Raw genomic sequence first — 22367 nt, 5'->3', positions numbered from 1 at the left:
ATATATATATATATAATATATATATATATATATATATATATATATATATATATAATATATATCATAACTGCGACATTACTAATAAGAATGGAGAAAGCATGTAAGATGCTTACATGAAATTCAACTATAAAATACATAAAGCAAATGATAATTAGAATAGGAGAGCAATGCAAACAGCAATAAAGAAGGGAATATGCACAATGCCTGGTTTATACTGAAATGAATAAGTAGAAAAAAATAAGTATGAATGTGCTTAGAAAAAACAACGTAGTAAGCCAGGTGACAATGAATTAAAATGGACACTGGTAAGAGTAGATAGTATATTAAAAGCTAAAATATTTTTATGCTGAAAGAACAACGAGAGGAAACTAAAAGAGTGTATGATTAATAATACCAACTGAGAACGCCGAAAGCCTGATAATAACAATAAGTACCCAATCTCAGATAATTGTTTAATACTAAAGCTTAATTTATTTTGTAACAGATCTATGTTTTTCTCCTCACCGTTTTCTCTTTTATCACATCTATTTCTTTTTTAGTACTTAGATGCTTTCTTTACTGAATCCATTTAGCTGGTAGCTTTTGTAAGGTCGCAACATGACTAATAATAATAATAATAATAATAATAATAATAATAATAATAATAAATTTGCTTAGTTTCAAGTACTGATGCGAGCACTATGTAAAGAAAAATATGACGACATAGCATGATTAAATTTCTAATTCTGTATTTCGATGAAATTATTATTATTCGAATAATGAATCGCAGTTATTATTCGAAAATTCAAATACCTTGTAATTTGAAAACAATCCTATAAACGAGTTCACACATCTAAAATTGGGTATGAATCAAGACTGGCATTACGCTAGCACGGGCTCTTGCTCTCCAAAGAAGCAAGCTGAGGTTTTTAAGGAAAAATGTCAAGGAATAATTATTCATGTATCTACTAATTTGTGGACTTCTGTTTACACTGACGACTTAATTGGATTACGTACCAGAAAGAAAATGGAGTCTTGCTGGTTATAATGATCCTAATTCTCATTCATGTAGAACATTACTTTCGTTTTAAAATTAAAATAACTCTCAATGAACTCAGTCTTTTCTTGTATGTCTATCAGCGTGTCTGCCCGCTGTTTCTGTCTATCTGTGTCTATCAAGAACTCCCTTTTTTTTTCAGACCAGGCAAGACGGCGTCAATCATGCGTTCTATCATTGAATCCCAGATGTATCTAGAAACGAAATGAAAGGGTCGGACGTCGGTCCGCGAAATAGGAGCCAAGCCAGACTCGAAAACCGCAAAGTAAAATCAGTTAGGGAACTTTGCCGTGTGATTTACGAGCGTAATCAGGGCGTCTCAAAAGGCCTGATGAAGGGTTAGGTAACAGGCAGCTAGAACTCGACGGCAAGAAAGAAGGGACGAAAAAATGTTACGAACCCTCGTCAACTCGGCTGGGGACTTTTCGAGTTTCATTTCTAAATTTCAGTTACGTTTTACCTACATGAATTTTCGTGCTTGGATTGGGCCCTTTTCCGAGTTTCACTTAAGTTTCAGTTCATTTTACCTATGTGAGTGTCCTGCTTGAATTGGCCACTTTTCGAGTTTCACATAAGTTTCGGTTACGTTTTACCTACCTGAAATTTCGTGCTTGGATTGTCCGCTTTTCAAGTTTCACTTAGTTTCAGTTACGTTTTACCTATCTGAATTTTCTGCTTGAAATTGCCACTTTTCAAGTTTCATGTAAGTTTCGGTTACGCTTTATCTATCTGAATTTCCTACTTGAATTGGGCACTTTTCAAGTTTTAGTTACTTTTACATATCTGAATTTTCTGCTTGGATTGGCCACTATTCAAGTTTCACTAAAGCTTCAGTTACGTTTTACCTATATGAACTTCCAGCTTGGACTGGCCACTCTTCGAGTTTCAGTTAAGTTTCAGTTACGTTTTATATATCTGAATTTTCAGCTTGAATTGGATACTTTTCAAGTTTCAGTTAAGTTTCACTTACGTTTTACCCACCTGATTTCCTGCTTGGATCTGCTACGAACAAAACCCGATCCGAATCCTGAGTTACTAGAGGTTTTGGAAATTGTTTTAGTAACATTTGAAAGGCAATTAGGTCAATGTCTGGCTTTGCATCATTTAAAGTTAACTATGACGCCATTACTGGCTATTTTTTTTTCTATTCCAAAACACTGATGACCGTTTACACAGTGAAAAGATTATAATTTCCTCTAAATTCATATTTTCCTCTTTCAACATATGCGATGTCAGTGTTGAATATAATTATGGGTGATTTTAATTCTCATTTTATGTTTTACAAAGAGAAGAAAGTTGGCCTACGAGATGATATTAAACTAAACATGAAGAGAGAATGCATTCAGATAGAAATACTATTATAAGCACTGTCGCTACAGATTTAAACCCAGGCTAAAGTCCAGGCTATTTTCATGTGGATGATAGAAGCAGTTTAGTGCTGGCAGAAATAGGCTCTACGAGATCAAGACTACTACTACTACTACTACTACTACTACTACTACTACTACTACTACTACTGCTGCTGCTGCTGCTGCTGCTGCTGCTACATTGGTTCTACAGCATGATAACCTATGAAGTAGTTTGCTAATAAAACTTCCTTAGTGATCCCATGGTATTTCAAAGAGTATCTTCAGCCGCGACGCTGAATTGCAATCCTAAGTTAAATCAATCATATTTCCAAAGCACTTCTTTAATTTCTTCCTAAAGGTATTGTTACCACCACTACAAAATCTACTACAAATACCATTAATATTGTTGTTGCTGATGTTAACGCATCTGTAGCAATGGTGACCTAGGGTGATGAAGATGATGATGGTTATTATTATTATTATTATTATTATTATTATTATTATTATTATTATTATTATTACTGGAGAAACAAATCCGCCATTATATTTAGAGATAAATCTGTACAGAAAGGTTTCGGGAACTGTTCGATTCCCCTGTTCAATCTGTGGATTTGTTTTCCCATTTTAAGACTCATGCTACTATGGGTATTTTTTAATTATTATTATTATTATTATTATTATTATTATTATTGATGATACTGTGGTGTTACAATTATCGGAGCTGATCTTCGAAACTTAATGATATTCAAGCTTCAGGTCCAAAGCGAATGAGTATGAACATTTTGTAATTTCCTACTACTACTACTACTACTACTACTACTACTACTACTACTACTACTACTAATAATAATAATAATAATAATAATAATAATAATAATAATATAAACTCTATGGTTGTTGAATTCACAAAACGAATGGCGTTTCTATCAGTTATAAGTATATCACCTCGTAAAGATTAGTAAACAAAGAAAAATTTAAACAAATGTTTTATATTACATTTTAAATATCTGTATGGTATAAAAGACATGTGTAATTATCATTATTTCAATAACTGGAACGACAACAACCACAATTAATAATTAACGTCGACTAATAATAATAATTAATAATAATATGAGAATTTCATCAAATATTCAGTAAAGCAACAAATTCCTGTGTGGCCATAATGAAATTTGAAAGTCTTGGCAAAAATATTAAAGCCTTGGCAATAGTTGAACACATGACCTCGGTGATTTTATGGCTTATTAAATGTGATGTGAGGAATTCAACATTTAGTTTCTTCTTGGAGATGTGGTATTGTTGCTGTTTCAGTCAGCTGGAACCGCTTCCTGTTCTTGTTTGCATTCTGTCTGCAATAGACATTTCATTCGAGCCAAAGTACAGGGCACTTTTGGCCAAATTGGCAAATCGTACCCTGTGTTTATGCAAGTAGAGGGCAAACAAGAAGAAGAAGAAGAAGAAGGAGGAGGAGGAGGAGGAGGAGGAGGAGGAGGAGGAGGAGGAGGAGGATATGTGTAAAATATGACTTAGTCACCTACAGAAAATCTTGAAAAACATCAGCTCAATCTTACCCCATAGGAAGGCTCTGGAGACTTGTAAGCTGCTGAGGGCGCCTGATAAGATGCGGATTGTTCAGGGGCCTCATATGTTGGCTCTGGGGCTTTGTAAGACTGAGTGGGTCGCCTCTGCTTGGGAGCTGGAGCCCTATATTTCTGCTTTGGAGCTTCGTATTTAGGCTTCGGGGCTTCGTACTTGGGCTCAGGAGCCTCGTATTTCTGCTTGGGGGCTTCGTTTTTACGTTTTGGGGCCTCGTACTTGGGCTCTGGGGCTTTGTACGATGGGGCTGGTTCTGGGGCTTTAGGGGTCCCATAGGAGCGAGAGGGTGGGCCATATGTGGGTTCTGGGGCTTCGTAGGAATCATCCGGAGCCTCGTATGTGGGTTCTGGGGCTCCGTAGGACCGCGAGGGAGGGCCGTATGCCGGTTCAGGGGCTTCGTAGGAATCATCTGGAGCCTCGTATGTGGCCTCGGGAGCGCCATAAGAACGGGAAGGAGGACCATATACGGGCTCAGGAGCTTCATATGATGGCTCTGGAGCTCCATAAGAGCGAGAGGGAGCACCATAAGTGGGTTCGGGGGCTTCGTACGTAGGTTCGGGAGCTTCATATTTGGGTTCAGGGGCTCCGTATGAAGGAGAAGGAGGAAGATATGAGGGTTCGGGAGCTTCGTATGTAGGTTCCGGGGCCTCGTACTTGGGTTCAGGAGCTCCATAGGAACGGGATGGTGGGCCGTAGGTGGGTTCCGGAGCTTCGTACGTCTGCTCGGGTGCTCCATAAGATCGAGAGGGAGCGCCATAAGTGGGTTCGGGGGCTTCGTAAGAGTCGTCAGGTACACCGTATGATGGAGCGGGTGGGTCGTAACTCAAAGGGTTAACTGGAGCAGGGTAATCATATCCCGATGGGGCTGGTTTGTCGGGAAAGCCAATGGACAGGGCCACCAGGCAACAAAGAATAAAGATCTGCAATAAAGAGAATGAAAGGGTTAATTGCTTTTTTCTTTGAATCTCGCTTCTCCTGGGAAAGTGCTCAAGGTATGATTTGCATGGAACATGAAAGCAGCACCTTAGGATCCACTAAATAATAATTAGATGCAGGATAATAGCAGAGCCAAATTTACTGTATTTTTATACAGAATTTACAGGATATGCCCATTGATTCTCTCTGTAGGTAAGCAAAAGATACAATGCAGAATTTCAATATGAACAGTATAATGTATAATTTTAGTGTACATTCTTCACTAAAGTAATTCTTCTAAAATTGGGCGTCACTGGGTATCCAGAGAGCTTGCCATGATTTCGTCATGCCCATGAGTAAATGGAAGATCAAAGACTAAATGATTAAATAAAAACAGACAAAGCATATAAAAAAAAGTCCTTTAACATCAATATGGCAAGACATACGCTAAAATAAGACCTCCACAAAATACTCTGGGTAATATGGGGATGCAACTTGAATAAAATCGAGAAACAGGAAGAGAGCCAGAAAAATAGACAGGCTGAGAACTCATCTTCGTACAACCTCTGTCATTTTGAAATATGCTCTTTCCTCACCATACAGCTTAATATGCATTCAGTGGCCAGTTGCCCAACGAGCATACCGGCTTCTGGACACGACTTCCATGGCATTCCTTCGTGAACCAGATCGTGAAGTGAAACGTTGGGCAACGTCTCTGAAAAAAAGAAGAAGAAAAAGTGGTCTCGCTCCTCCTACTTTCTTTCACCGTTTTATGACGTGCTTGGAAGGAAGGGACGTATGCGTCTCATGCCCTTGACGAGGCGTGATACTTGATCTCAGGTTATGAAACACATCGTTGCTGAGCTGAGATCACGTCAACTTGGGTCATGTTTTCTGGACTTCAACTTTGGTCATGTTTTCTGGTCTGTAAAGTTGATAGTATTTGGGTAGTTTTCTGGGACGATTGTTCGTGTATGTTTCTTGACAATATGTCTGCAGAAAAATAGTGACTTATTTCAACCAGATGAAATTGGGACGGGTACAATGGAGGCAAATTTTATTGTTTTCTCATTTTAGGAATGTCAAAATCTGCCTATAGTGACACATACTTCAAGATATCAATTGCTTTTTATATATATGTATATATATGTATGTATGTATATATATATATATATATATATATATATATATATATATATATATATATATAAACGTGTACATCTAATGTTAATACTAACATTCAGCGGTATCATTTTGATTTTACAAAATGCCTAAAAGAACGCAATTTATTTTATAGCTATAATTTTATGGTACGTTCAATCAAATACCATTTTTTTTACAATAGAATCCTATAGGTTAAGAAATACTTTCATAAAGATTAAATATGATCTAACAACAATAGCAACTAGAAAAACGAATACATAAACAAGCCATCTGCACTCAGAAACTTGATGAAAAGATTGGGATGACCCGGCTTACAGGGTGACCCTGCAAGGGTCACTGACGTGGGCAACCCGTCCCTTGCAAAATTCGCCAACTTACAACCAACCCAAATGCTTCGGAAAATGAATATCATACATTTGTGACAAGATTACCTTCCTTCCCTTGGCGCGAGGCTCTGCACATTTTCAAAAGCAATCTGATCAACCCTAAAACTTCGTCTCTAACTCGTAGATGTCTTCTCTGGAGCTCACAAATGTTTAACAGACCCTTGTTCGTTTATGTGTGTAATCTGGGATGAGGCTGCTTGCCCCGTGCCATTCTTCTCCACGGCTGAGACCCACAATAATCGAGTAATTACCAGGTGTAGATAATTACCATTATGCCATCCTAAGAGCGGATGGCTCCTAAGAAAGGGCAGAATAACGACCACTGCCATATTCGTAATTCAAATGGTGAATTATGGCTGAATGCTCATCAGCAGTGCATCGACTCCCTACATATGCACTGCACCATTCATCTCTACCTTACACACATACACATACACACACACACACAAACACACTCGCTTCCTGGATATTACGGCCCTTCCTTTCTAAAATACAACCCAGCTATTCAGCATTTCTTAGGTCCTCCTCTCCTCTTTCTTCCTAACATTTCCAAATTGTGTAACCTTTCACCCAACTATCATCCTCTATACTTACCACATGGCCGAACCGTCTCAGAACACTCTGATCCAACCCTTAACTAACACTCACATTCACACACATGTGTATATATATATATATATATATATATATATATATATATATATATATATATATATATATATATAAATATTTATATATATACATACATATATATATATATATATATATATATATATATATATATATATATATATATATATATATATATATATAGTAGAACTATAGATGGCTGGCTCTCAATTTGAATATAAGAGAGAAATAAATAAACCGAATTACGGATTAACAGAAAACGCGACATGCCATAGAATTATAGAAAGGCATGTTAATGATTATTAATAGATACCTGCAGGGACAGAACGATAGACAGCTACAACAAGAGGGATCATCTTGTAGCCCGAAGAAACCAGAAAGGCAAATACAGATTAAGAAAAGATATAAATCGATAAAAATAATTACTGGAGAGTCGCAGCGAGTACGTTTAGTTGATGTGTCGCTAAGAATATAATATGCGATTGATAACCATATATATATATATATATATATATATATATATATATATATATATATTATATATATATATATATAATTATGCAATATGGGTGTGTATATATGTATGTGTGTATGTATGTATGTAGGTATGTAAAGTTAAGCAATACGGGAGAAATGTACAAGCAAATGAAATCGATAACTAAAATAAAACACTTACGTTAATGAATATGGATGAGTAAATGAGAGAGCACTTACCAACCGGAGTGTCAAATAATCAGACAGAGACTGTTACCCACAGATACAAGAATATATATTACACTGAAAGCCTCCACCCCTAATCTATCTTTTTTCGTCAATGACCTGGGGTCACTGATCTGTTTAAATATATTCCTCACGACTGTCACCCCTCCGAGTGATTTGATTTAATGCTCAACCAGTACCTGGCGTCGCGATGGAGTTTCCTCTTCGCGTACTCACCTTCATTCCTGCGGGAGCTAATCAGAGGATGCTTTCTGGAGAAGTCGCCGACGGAGGAGAGTGAAATGCACTGAGGGGTAAACTAGGGCGGGAGTGCTTTTATATACACCCACGGAGGAGGATTCGAGGTGCACAAGGCTGCTGAAGACATCTCCCAGGAGCTTGTAATAGAGGTGGGAGGTGAAGGAGGTGGGGGGAGAGATGGGAAGAATTGGGGGGTGGGGAGGCGCTGAGGAAGTGTGTGATGGCAGGATGGAGAGATGGGATGGGGGAGGGAGGGAATAGACGAAACGGGAGTAGAAATGGCAATGGGGAGAAGGAAAGTGGGGGGAGAGGGAGGGGGTTGTATAGAGAGAGCTCCTTCCATCGTGTGGATTCTTTCTTTATTTCGTCGGTTGATATTTGGGGGCGGGCAAGGGAGAGTTTGGGGCGGGGTGGGGGCGGACAGAGGAGTGTCAATGGAAGAAAGATTTAAGCGAGGTGGGAAGGGGGTTGTTGAAGAGAAGTGGAAGGGGGTGGGGGAAGAGGAGAATATTGGCACGCAAACAAAACAGGGAAAAGAATGACTCCTTTATTTTGACTGCCAGAAAGGGGCTTCTTGAACCACCCACCCTTTTTCTTCCTTTAAAATAACCCCCTACCTTTTTTGCTTACTTTAAAACGCCCCCTACCTTTTTTCCTTCCTTTAAAATGCCCCATACTTTTTTTTTCTTCCTTTAAAACGCTCCCTACTGGTTTTGCTTCCTTTAGAATGCCCCCTACCTTTTTTCCTTCCTTTAAAATGCCCCTAACTTTTTTTGCTTCCTTTAAAACGCTCCCTACCTTTTTTGCTTACTTTAAAACACTCCCTTTTTTTTTATTCCTTTAAAACGCTCCCTACCCTTTTTCCTTCTTTTAAAACATTCCCTACCTTTTTTTATTCCTTTAAAACGTCCCCTACCTTTTTTTATTCCTTTAAAACGCCCCCTAAATTTTTTCCTTCCTTTAAAAAGTTCCCTACCTTTTTTCCTTCCTTTAAAACGCTCCCTACCTTTTTTCCTTCCTTTAAAATGCCCCCTACCTTTTTCTTTCTTCAAACCCGCCCCCTACCGTTTTTCTTCCTTTAAAACGCTCCCTACATTTTTTGTGTGCTTTAAAACGCTCCCTACTTTTTTTCTTCCTCTAAAACGTCCCCTACCTCTTTTTTCTTCCTTTCAACGGCCCCTAATTTTTTTCTTACTTTCACCGCCCCCTAAATTTTTTTCTTCCTTTCAACGCCCCCTAAATTTTTTTCTTCATTTCAACGCCCCCTAAATTTTTTCTTCCTTTCAAACGCTCCCTACTTTTTTTCTTCCTTTAAAACGCTCCCTAGCTTTTTTTGCTGCCTTAAAAACGTCCCCTACCTTTTTTCCTTCCTTTTCAACGCCCCTTACCCCGCCCCCCTTCCTAACCTTTCCCTTACTCTCATTTCTAAGTTCGTACCAATGGAACCAAACGGATCCACGAGTGAGGTCGAGCCCCTGTCATTTGACTCAAGAGCGTCCCCCTTTTTTTTTTTTTTTTTTTTTATTCCTTGCGAGATGATGATAACCTTGTCCATGACTTCTCTGCACCGTGTGCTGTGGTACGTCCATCTCTCTCTCTCTCTCTCTCTCTCTCTCTCTCTCTCTCTCTCGTCTAGGTGGCCACCAGTAGCAGGTCTGATGTAATCGACTGCTTGAAATATGTTACATGAGCGGGCTTATATCGACAACGTTTGCCCAAATTGCAGTTTAAAAGTAGGTGGCCGCCTTCAGAACGACTGTATGTGTATATGTACGTACGTATGTATGTATGTATGTATGTGTATAAATATAAATATATGCATAAATATATATATATATGTGTGTGTATTTATGTGTATATATATATATACTGTATAAACATACATATACAGAGAGAGAGAGAGAGAGAGAGAGAGAGAGAGAGAGAGAGAGAGAGAGAGAGACATTAGTAGCCCTAGACTCCTAGAGTATCCTCTCTCTCTCTCTCTCCATCCCACCCCTCTATTTTATATCTTTTTTTGCCTTTCGTTCCCACTAAATTAATCAACCCGCCTGTCTATCTATCTCTGCCTTAACGGGTTTGACTTCCACAGCAGGCGGAGTCCCATTCTTTTGAGTAAAAAAGGAGATTCGGTTCACCGGTCAGGCCGCGGAATGACAGAAGAAGTCATTCATTTTTCCATTTTTCATCCATTTCTTAAATTTTTTTGGAGATATTCCGGAGGAAGGGAGTCTCCTTTATTATGACCATACTCTGACATTTCCTTTGTTTTACTGGAGGGGAGAGTGAAAACAAGATGTCATTTGTGTCGTCTTTTTTGTTTTTTTTTTTGATGACCCCCTCCCGCAATCACCCCCCCTCTTTTTTTTTGGCTCTAGAGTTTATTGCCGGTTCCTAAAGGCAGTCTTTTATTGGCGAAAAAACTATTCTTTGGTTTGGGAGTAATTCTGTCTGTCTGTCTGTCTGACTGTCTATCTATCTATCTGTCTGTTTATTTGTCTGTTTGTCTGTCTATCTGACTATCTATCTATCTATCGATCTGTCTGCCTGTCTGTTTGTTTGTTTGTCTGTCTGTGTCTATCTATCTATCTATCTATCTTTCTGTCTGTCTAAGAGAGTTGGGACAAACAAGCCATCTTCTCATGACAAACAAAAATATATGTCCACCTAGTTATCTTTCCATAAGGCTCTGAACAGAAGTGACACCGTGAGTGCAATTAGAAATAAAGTATTTTGGATGGTGTATTACAGTCTAGTCCCTTTATCTTCCAGGCCCCAGCACTCGTAAACAGTCCTTTACATCTAGTGGTCAATATCTTTCCTCTATTAAAAAAAAAAGAAAATTCCTTTCATTGCGCTGGGACTTGCATGCTTTTTTAATATTGAAAATGTTGAATCATCAGTAACTCATTTCTATAATAAACAAGTAAAAAATGCGCCGAATTTTCGTCGGTGCAATCGAGTTTTCTGTACAGCGTATAATGCTGTATGAAACTTTCAGCCGCGGCCTATGAAACTCAGCAACGGACCGGTGATGGCCTGTGTTATTGGTACCTACTGTATATCGGTGCCAGAAGTACGATTATGGCTAACTTTAACCTTAAATAAAATAAAAACTACTGAGGCCAAAGGGCAGTAATTTGGTATGTTTGATGACTGGAAGGTGGATGATCAACATACCAATTTGCAGCCCTCTAGCCTCAGTAGGTTTTAAGATCTGAGGGCGGAGAGAAAAAGCTGCGGACGGACAGACGAAACCAGTATAATAATTTTCTTCTCAGAAAACTAAAAAAGTTTTGTTCTATGGGCACAGTCGGGACACTGACAGTTCGTCTGCAGATTATTCCTAATTTACATCACTTTATTCCTTATTTACTTCTTTTGCAACGCTCCAGTTTTTTTATCACCCTATTTGTTCTTCTAATTCTGATAGTTCCCGTCTACCTCTTCGAGAATGCAAAATCTGGAAGTAATGATTTCTTGACAAGAGATCTGTTCTTGATGGGTGTGATTCATCTCTGTAATTTTTTAAGACAAAAAAACATTACAGGATTAAAAGACATGTGAACTCATTGAACAACCGCAGGCAGGACATGGGTCAAGCAATCTCATCCCAAAGACTTGTTGAAAACCGGATTATTAACATCTTATCGAGTTATCCCTCCAAACAGGAAAGGGTGGATGGGTGTATGCATGTATTCATGTCTGTAGGTATGTATATACATACATACATACACACACACATATATATATATTAACTTTATCACATACACAATTGTTCTGTGCATTAGTAGAATTGCTAAAAGGACCTCATTCAAACTGGATGGTATCTAATGGAGTATTTATTCAGAAAAAGTTACAAGCTTTCTTGGACAAACAGTCCACATTATCAAGTATCCGTACTTGATAATGTGGACTGTTTGTCCAAGAAAGCTTGTAACTTTTCTGAATAAATATAAGTTAGATACCATCCAGTTTGAATGAAAGTCCTGTAACTTTAGTGATACATATATATATATATATATATATATATATATATATATATAGTTATATATGATATATATATATATATATATATATATATATATATGTATATATTATATATATACACATACATATTATATATATATACATATATATACATTATATATATATATATATATATATATATATATATATATATATATAGTATATACATATATATATATGTATATATGCATACATACATACATACATATAATGTGCAAAGACATGAACATCCATTAAGTAAAAAAACCGGTGTTAATGAATTCATCCTACATCCAAAAACACACACACACACACACACACACACACACACACACACACACACACACAGGAGAGTATGCCACTCATGCTGTAAACACAACGCACCAACCAGAGAAAGTATTGTCATCACAGTCGTTATTTCACGCCAAATCAAGTCGTTCCTTCCTGAAGCACAGAATGTAAGGTTGATTTTTAACCTGTTTTTTTCTTTCCGGTGCCAGGGAGAGTTTTTTCCAGAAAATTTCGCTCCAGAGAATAGTTATTTTCTGCACGCATTTTAGGTAGATACAAAGGGCACAACGCAGTTTCAGAAGCGGTTCGTTCGGCGGTACCTTGTCGTAGGGAGTCTGTGACGTCATGCTGCCTGGCGCACTGTTTTCTTGCTGGGAATTTTGTTGATTTTGGTATAGTCGGTTTTCAGTTTTCGTCATTATTATCGTCCTTTTTGATAATTCATTTATAGTTCCAAATAGGTGGCAATGAACTGCTTCTTCGCTTGAAGTTCAGAAGTTCAAGCAAGGATGCAATGCAATACTACCTTAATACAATTCTCCTTGTATTTCAATAATTTACTTACATTTTTTTTCTATCTATTAATTTGTTAATTTATTTTTTCTTATTTAATAAGCAAACTTCTTTCTTTATTTACTATCACCTACTGTTACTTCTTTCTAATGAACACTATATTCTTTGGAAGCTTGAATTTCGAGTCAATGGCACCTGTGGCTTTGCTCCATACGAATAGGGTTGAACTTCTGAATAATAATAAATATCAATAATAATGAATAATAATAATCGGTTTTGTGATCGATCGCTGAAAAAATAATACTATCTTCCGAATGTATTTTTCTTAAAAATAGTTTCTACAGTGGCTTACCATTAAAAAGAAAGACTTTATTAAATGTAAGTCTTTAGTGGGCTTCTCAAATTAGTATATCTTGAAATAATGGGCTTCTCAAATTAGTATATCTTGAAACTATTGGCACAAAAGGATACTGACCTTCCATATTCATAGAAAGCAAGTAAAAAATGAGCCGAAATTTCTTTTAGCCGCGGCCCGTGAAACTTTCAGCTTCATCCCGGTGGTGGCATGAGTTGTTGGTACCAATAGCGCTGGCAGACGGACGATTATGGCTAACCTTAACCTTAAATAAAATAAAAACTACTGAGTCTAGAGGGCTGCAATTTGGTATGTTTAATGACTAGAGAGTGGATGACCAGCATACCAATTTGCAGCCCTCTAGCCTCAGTAGTTTTTTAAGATCTGAGGGCGGACAGAAAAAGCCGTCACGATAATTTTCTTTTACAGAAAACTAAAAATTAGACGGCCACATGTTTTATTGCCTTATCAACCTTATCCCATTAATAATACATTAATACTTACGAGTAAAAACAAAATTGGCTAATATTTTGGAAGTAACAAGTACAGTATATGGAAAGACGAAAATATGCACACACACACACACACACACACAGAGAGAGAGAGAGAGAGAGAGAGAGAGAGAGAGAGAGAGAGAGAGAGAGAGAGAGAGAGCATTATTTTATTACAACTATTTTCCAAACCCCGTCTAGTCACCATTCATAAAATTGGAAAAAACTGGCCGAGTCACGGAGAGATGACATAAACAGTGAAAGCTACAGGACTTAAATCAACCGACCTCCTCTTAGAGAGTACTTGCACGTTTCGCCTCACTTTCGTAGAGGTAACTCGATAAAAATAAGGATGTGATTTGCGGTTGGAAACGATGAAAAATATATATATACATGAAAGAGGGAAAGCTGTGATTTGATATAGTGGAGATTTTAAGTTTTAGGGGAAAGTTTAAGGAAAATAGATATCTATAGTTGTTTTCCTTTTCCTCCTCCTCCTCCTCCTCCTCCTCCTCCTCCTCCTCCTCCTCCTCCTGTTGTGGGAGTGAAGCTGGAATTACTTGGATAAATTTTTTTTTTTACTGGAAAGAGAACTTTTTCAGGAAAACATAAAAAAGGAAGACTTGAATTTCATATAAAGCAAAAAAAAGATAGCCTAATTTATATATATATATATATATATATATATATATATATATATATATATATATATATATATATATATATATATATATATACATTCTTTCTCTGCATCTTTTCCCACTTCTATGTGGGGCTGATGTTATATAAATAAATAAATAAATAAATAATATATATATATATATATATATATATATATATATATATATATATATATATATATATATATATATATATATATATATATATATATATATATTATACATACAACATATATATATTTCTGAGCACTGGATTTAGACGTAACTGAGAAATAAATGAATTCCAGGCAACAGAAGAAAGTAGGTTTTTAAGTCAATGAAAAGGAGAGACACTCAAGTGTACGTTGACCACAAGAAGGCATTTCTCCCTTAAATGGACCCTGAGTAAAGTAAGTTTTTACGAGGAACTACAAAAGGTATATTATATCAGAAGAAAGATTTATTAATAACAACTGATGAAAGAAATGTAAAAAAAGATGAATTAAAAAAAAAAATTTAAAAATTACATAATGTAAAAGTTGAATAAGCCTATCACGCCTCAAAATCTAGAATGTACTTCATCGACGTTAGGAAAGAGAGAAAAATAAATTGTAAAAAAAAAAAATTAAATAGTTACCCATTGAAAGACTACATGAAAAACGGGAACTAATTTACCTTGTACTTCGACCATAATTGGGGAATTGCATATCATTTCTTTTATCTCCTTTTTTTTTTAAGTTTTATTGTAAAACCAAATCTTTGCTTCCGTGGAGCGGTCACTCAACTGGTTCTTGATAAAAAAAAAAAATAAATTGTTCTGATATATCACGGAGCTCTGTTTCCATTCGTGAATTGGGGCTCTCTTATTTTTTTTTATTTTCTTTTTTCCTTCCCTTTTATTTTGGGATGTCTCAATCTTTGGCGCAAAGTGGTTAGGTCACTTCTCTCAATCGTGTCTTGAGAATCCTACTGCAGTAGCTCGATGCGTGACTGACGTACGGTCGGAAGAAGTAGGAAGAGGATTATATTTATATATATATATATATATATATATATATATATATATATATATATATATATATATATATATATATATATATATATATTCCTAAGAGGGAATGACCAAAGGAAGCCAGGTGCAACTTTCTGAAACTAAGCCAATCTATTTGGAATGAGGTTAAAAGCCCCATACTTTTCCCACCCTGGCTGAAACCACGCATAGTCGAATACCCATCATGCACGTAAGTCATTATTGCTTAACTCAACATGAGCACAATGGAATTTTCAGGAAGGGAGACCAACCCGTTTACTCTTCGTGGTGTTGAACTGTATTTAATTACTATTCACAGACACACAAATTTGTAGGTAATATTTACCCAGGGAAAAGTTCAGGGTGCATTTTCTGTTAAATCTTTCACTATACCGACTACGGTCGATATAATCTTTGGCAAGGCAACATCTATTGCAAGGAGGTGAAACAAAAAGAAAACTAACAATAGTTATATTGCTGAAGTGGTGCAAGAAGAATTATATCTCGAGACTGTCCCTTCCATAACTATACAGTTCCTTTTCTGACCCCTTGTTCAGCCTTCTCTTATCTACCTTCAATATTTGCATACCTACAAAATTTTAAGGATTGAATGATAATTTCACATCCATCACTTAATAAATTTCTAACAATTTAAAATATAGGAGTTAAATGTTTAAAGACCATAATACTCCAAAGACGACCATGCCCTCCCATCCAGTCCCTTCTCCCCTAAATCAAACTGACACTCGAAAATGACCACCTACGAAACAGTCCTTCTTCTTCAGAGAAATAACTTTATTTCACAAGTGCCATTCGACGCGCCCGCTGCATTCCAAGCTAAGCGACCCTCCGTCCAGATCTTGCGTGATCTTCCAGGGAGTCACCGGTAATAACCTAGCTCTTGCTGCTGCTGCTGCTGCAGCGACGCCAGAGGGCATCTTGATCAATCAGTCGCGACTGGAGAAACGATGTCACAGCTATTACGATAAGCTGTCGCGGAACACCGGTTTGTACTTTCTTTCTCGCTTCGCGTCGCCCTCAAGAAGTTGGAATAACATTAAAGAGATTTTATTTTTCCTTAATATATAAAAATACAAAGGAGAATATAATAATGGCTTCGATGATGCCCCAACGTGTCTCACTAATTGACGGATTTAATTCTAGAAAATTATGTCACATCACTAAGGAAACCTACATTATAGTATTTACTGATATTATGCACGGTCAGGGAGAATATTATAAAAGTATTATTCATTGTAAAGGAGAAAATTATATTAGTACTGTACATTGTAAGGGAGAATATTATAAGAGTATTATTCACTGCAAGGGAGAATATCATGGGAGCATTATTCATTGTAAGGGAGAATATTATGAGGGTATTATTCATTGTAAGGGAGAATATTATGAGAGTATTATTCATTGTAAGGGAGAATATTATAAGAGTATTATTCATTGTAAGGGATAAAATGATAAGAGTACTATTCATTGTAAGGTAGATTATATTATTATTATTATTCATTGTACGGGAGAATAGTATAAGAATATTATGAGTGTTTGTATAACTTGGTGTTTCGAACATTATCGGGAAAAATGTTTTTCCGACAAAAATAGTCATGCAATCAGTGATAATACTCATTAAAAGCTTAGTATGAAAAACAGAAAATAGATTAAATAAGAAATACTAGCAATCATAACATTTCAAAAAAGAAAGATCAGTTCCCTTGAAAATATTTCAAAAAAGAAAGATCAGTTCCCTTGAAAAAACTTCGGCCTTTATGACCAAAAATTACCGTGTCACTGAAGAACCTTTTAAAAATTCTCGAAATATATCATTAAAATTCAAAGTATCGAATAAACAAGAAGAACCCGCACCATTAAATATGGAATGTTATGAATATGCAGTACAGATTATTCACACGCTACACACATATATATATATATATATATACATACACACATACATACGCATGTCTGTGCAGCTGTGTATGTATGTTTGTGTGTGTGTGTTTAAATGGTTGTCTGTGGTTGCCATCGTATCTACTCTATTTAGTCCAAGTCATGCATAGCAATACAGCCAAAAGCAATCATTCAAAGAACGGCCGTCCTATATTAACCGGAATAGATTTGCAAGCTGCAAGCACGCAGTATATCATCCCCGAAGAGCATAAATGCCAATTATGAAAATTATTTCACCTCCAAAACTTTCACTTAGGCATTCTTGCAGGCTATGAGTTTTATTACGTCAAGCAGCGAGGTCGCCTCAGTTGTGCTTACTTACATATGCACCTGAGGACTTCGAAGCTCCATTAAGCTTCTGCGTTAAGGTCTGTACAGAGCACAGGTGTCAGTTGATACACGTTTACCTGTATGTTCGTACATCAGATTCTTACACCTACCAAGATGTAATCATACATATACATTCAACAACGCACAGAGGTTCTTAGGAACATATGTACAGAGAACGTAATAACTAAACTATAGCATTTTCGCCGTTACGCTTTACTATTATGTATGCAGCAAGTCTTTCGGGATCAAGTTGTATATAATATGTATATGTATATGTATGTATATGTGGGTGCGTGTATATATACGTAACGTATATGGATGTGTGTCAAGTATTTCTAGTAAGGGAAAATATATTCATTTCACTATAAACCTCGGGGAACAGAAGGCAATCAGCATTAGAAATTCAAGTTCAGAGAGAGAGAGAGAGAGAGAGAGAGAGAGAGAGAGAGAGAGAGAGAGAGAGAGAGAGAGAGATTAAACCACATTATAATATATTTTCTCACTTACAGGGTTTCCACTTCTCATCAGTGAATAAGGCTGATTATCATCCAAGTTGAAGAATGTGCTTTGAATAAAATACTTCAAGTTATTGCCCAGTTCTATATCAACCAATATGATTCTAGTTCTTGATTAGGCATGAGATCGGAATGACTAAAAATACTCCTCTGTGGATTCCCACATAAAAAAAAAACTGAGGTGGTTTTAAGAAATTCCGGATGGAATGAAAGAATAAAATAACATGTTTTATTTCTTAAAACCTTCAGCTGAAAATGGACAAGGTCATGTATATTTGAGTCATGGTTAACCTGTTTCATAACAAAACAGTTTATATATTTTTCCATGCGCAACATACTATGAAACTAAGACAGCTCCAAAGGGAAACAAACTTGCAAATTGTAAGAAAAGGTGATTAATAAATAAATATGAGGGAATACAAAATACAACCGATATTCCTGAAATTCAGGGGACGTCAGCAGAGAGCAGAAATGAATTTGTCCTTCCTTAAATATTCAGAGATCATAAGTTTTACAACTGCACCAGGCAAACTATTCCACATTTTAGTTGAGGCCGAGATAAAACTGCTAGGGAACTGAGTATTACTAAAACCAATAGAGAAGAAATACTAAAGGTTTTCCATTCCGGAAGGCACCGTGGCACGGTATAAAGTGGCAGTGGCACATACAGAGAAGTTTCAGCACAGTTGATTGAGAGCAAAAAAGAAAGAGAAAAACTGGGGCAGATAAGATAATGGTGGACATAGGACACTACATAAAAGTCTGGATAACGTCATTATATGTCAAAATATGCCTGATGGAAATATTCACCAGACACCACGGGAGAGAATTCTAAATAATGAGGAGAATGTAAGTAATGCTATCACAAATATGAAAGATTGTGGCCATCAAATATCATGAGCAAAGAAAAGAAAATATATAATATATATATATATATATATATATATATATATATATATATATATATATATATACTGTATATTTAAATATATATATATACTGTATATTTAAAATATACATATACAAATTATATATATTATATATGTATAGAGAAGATGATGTAGTGGAAGTTCCTGCCCAGGAAGTTCACTCACATTTCAGATGTTAAAATATGAATGTGGCAGTAACCACTGTATTGCCCTTTCGCTGGAGCTACCTACTGTTTGGGGGACACAGCAGAAAATTGAAAAAATAAGTATATATATTATATATATAATATATACACATTAAATATATATATATATATATATATATATATATATATATATATATATATATATATATATAAATATTTGTATAGACTGCATACACACGCACGAAAGTATTCATAATATGTAAGCTCCCAACAGGCAGCCTTAACCTTTTATCTTTTACCATTTATACCCTTTGACCATGAGAGATCCGGTTATGATTCATTTTTTAGTCTTGGGTCATTAAACAGAGATTTACGGGGTCACCCAACTTTGACCACTACTCAAAAAAAAAAATAATAATAATAATAAAACATTAAAAACTCCACGGTTACCCATTTTATGACAGGAAAAAACTTAGATGATCAGATGTAGAATTTATAACCGATTCAGGAATATTACCTGAGTGATTTTCATAATGTTAAATGTAGAAATTTAGGTAACTTTCAACTCCCTGTTGAGAAAAATGAGGAGAGAAGAGTTCTCTCTCTCTCTCTCTCTCTCTCTCTCTCTCTCTCTCTCTCTCTTATCTACTTGAGATAGACTACCGATCTTTATTAATCCACAATACCTTGCGCAAGGATCTCTGAAAACTCGTAAGGGAGCGAAGACTCAATTCTATAAATACAGTTAGAATTTAACGCTAATTTCATCTGGAGTTAACAGAGATGCAGAGACAGAAATGTAACAAGATGAAAAATACAATAACATTATTCAGGCCTCGACTCATGCGCACACTGGCAGGCGACGATGAATACTATTTTTCTTGAACTGAGCATCAATGGGCTTATCCATCTAATCAGTCATTTTAATAGCGATTCATCAATGGAAGTTTATTCAAATTATAGGAGGGTTGCTTTGAACAGATCGGCCATTATCATCGATAGTGAAATAGGTGATATTGTATTCAACCATAATGAGATACTAATCTGAATATTTGTAAGTAGAAAAATCGTTCACAAAAATAATCTAATATATGTCTGCGTAATTATATGCCGATATAAATTTACATACGTATAATTATGACATCTTTATACACATACATGAAAATATGTATGTATGTATGTATGTATGTATGTATGTATGTGCCAGGCCATAAGTCTTGATGTCGTAGCCTTGGCATGAATAAAAACTATAAGCGAATGCAAACGGTTAGAATGTAATAAATGGTTCTTCATAGTACAAACTCTATTCATAATTTTTTTTTTAAAAGTCACACATAAATTATATATATGCAAACTTTATGCGTTTTATTTCGCTTTTCGTATCCTCTGTTTGGCGAAAGAGAAATCACCTGTAGCGAACAAGGACAGATAATCACTTGGTGTAACCTTAATCTGTGTTGAGAGAGACAGATGAATCCCTTAATGCGAAAACCAACACTTTCAGTCATCGTTCGTCCGATAAGCTGAAAAAGATCATTCCATTTTAATGGTGATATTTAGTCACTTCAAAGCGTCGATAAGGCGTTCCCTGGCTTCTCTTTTTCTATCCTTTTTCCCCATGAATACACGTGCATACACAAAAAACACGGTTACGTATGTATTAGGCTATATATGTGATGATATATATATATATATATATATATATATATATATATATATATATATATATATATATATATATATATATATATATATATATATACAGTATACACATACATACATACATATACATATGAATCCACACTCGAATCACCCTCTACTCCTTTCTCGACGGATAATTGTTATTATCGTCTTATTGATTGCTAAATATGGCCATATAAACGGTGAGAGTAAGGGAGCCAAAGGTCACACAGAGGGCCATTGAATTTAGGTTTGAGTATTCGTGCCTCTATTAAAGTCGTTTATAATGGCTTTTTTTTTTATGCCAGAATAGATTAGCCTATTATAATTACACAGCAATTACAAGGTGATTCCTAACCGCGGAAAACACAGACTTACTTTTACACACACACACACACATACATATATATATATATATATATATATATATATATATATATATATATATATATATATATATATGTATATATATTTTTTTTATATACATATGTATATATTATATATATGTACATATACGGATACATACATACATACATATATATATGTGTCGGTTTTTTTTGTCTAAGAACCACCCTGTAATTTTGATATAATAGGCTTACTTATTCTGACATAAAAACAAACCGTTGTAAACAACTTTAATAGAGGCATGATTACACAGGCGAATTCACTGAAGCTCTACATGACCCCTGGCTCCAGCACGCTTTCATTTTATATAGCCGTAATTAATAATCGATAAAACAATAATAACAGTTATCTATCGGGTAAGAAGCTGAGGGAACTCCGAGTGGAAATTATTATTTACCTTACTTGATGCCCGTTTTACTTCTTCTTTTCTATTTATGGTCTTTGCTCAATTTCGACGGGCACCTCGCAAGACCTACTTTCGAAGATAATCTCTTGAGCGCAATTCTTTTCCTCCAGCCGAACAAAACAACGAACAAACAAACACACACACAAACGCACTCAAAAGATTATCTCCCAAACTAAGGCAAGCACCTCATTTATTCTCGCGGTTCAACAACAACATCCATTAGAGCTCCCCGTACCCACATACCCTTCCCGTTTGGGCATCTCGTACCACTCAGCTGACACATTCGGATATTTGTGCATTAGACCTGACGCCCACCCAAAACAGACCGCTTTCCCTTGTTCTTTTCTTGATTAAGATTTTTAGGTGTGAATACTTATGTCTGTGGATGTGTGTGAAGAATACCAGCTTCACAAGGCGTCAAGAAACGGGTTTGGTGTCAGTAACTTCATCAGTGACGTGCTGAACAGGCACGGTGATATACTGTGTGTGTGTGTGTGTGTGTGTTTGTGTATGTATGTATATATATACATATATATGTGTGCGTATGTTTATACATATATATATGTATATATATATATATATATATATCTATTCACACATTGTATATATAATATATA

The 22367-nt window shown here is 35.9% G+C and overlaps 2 protein-coding genes across 2 annotated transcripts in view; both read right to left on the bottom strand.

Annotated features, from left to right (window-relative positions):
* LOC136842824 (uncharacterized) overlaps positions 1 to 9625 on the bottom strand; it is a 10274-nt gene extending 649 nt beyond the window's left edge. Inside the window, exons 1-2 of the mRNA XM_067110688.1 lie at positions 8013 to 9625; positions 3957 to 4901 (exon numbers count right to left, since the gene is read on the bottom strand). Of these exons, the coding sequence (XP_066966789.1) occupies positions 3957 to 4901; positions 8013 to 8018 (951 nt within the window). The 5' untranslated portion in view covers positions 8019 to 9625. The remainder of the gene's footprint in view (positions 1 to 3956; positions 4902 to 8012) is intronic.
* LOC136842825 (kinetochore protein Spc25-like) overlaps positions 1 to 22367 on the bottom strand; it is a 517729-nt gene that overhangs the window by 261044 nt on the left and 234318 nt on the right. The gene's annotated exons all lie outside the window — the stretch shown is intronic.

This window comes from Macrobrachium rosenbergii, chromosome 10, assembly GCF_040412425.1.
Source record: "Macrobrachium rosenbergii isolate ZJJX-2024 chromosome 10, ASM4041242v1, whole genome shotgun sequence".
NCBI lineage: Eukaryota > Metazoa > Arthropoda > Malacostraca > Decapoda > Palaemonidae > Macrobrachium > Macrobrachium rosenbergii.
The sequence above is the reverse complement of the archived record's forward strand: the minus strand, read 5'-3'. Positions and strand labels throughout refer to the sequence as shown.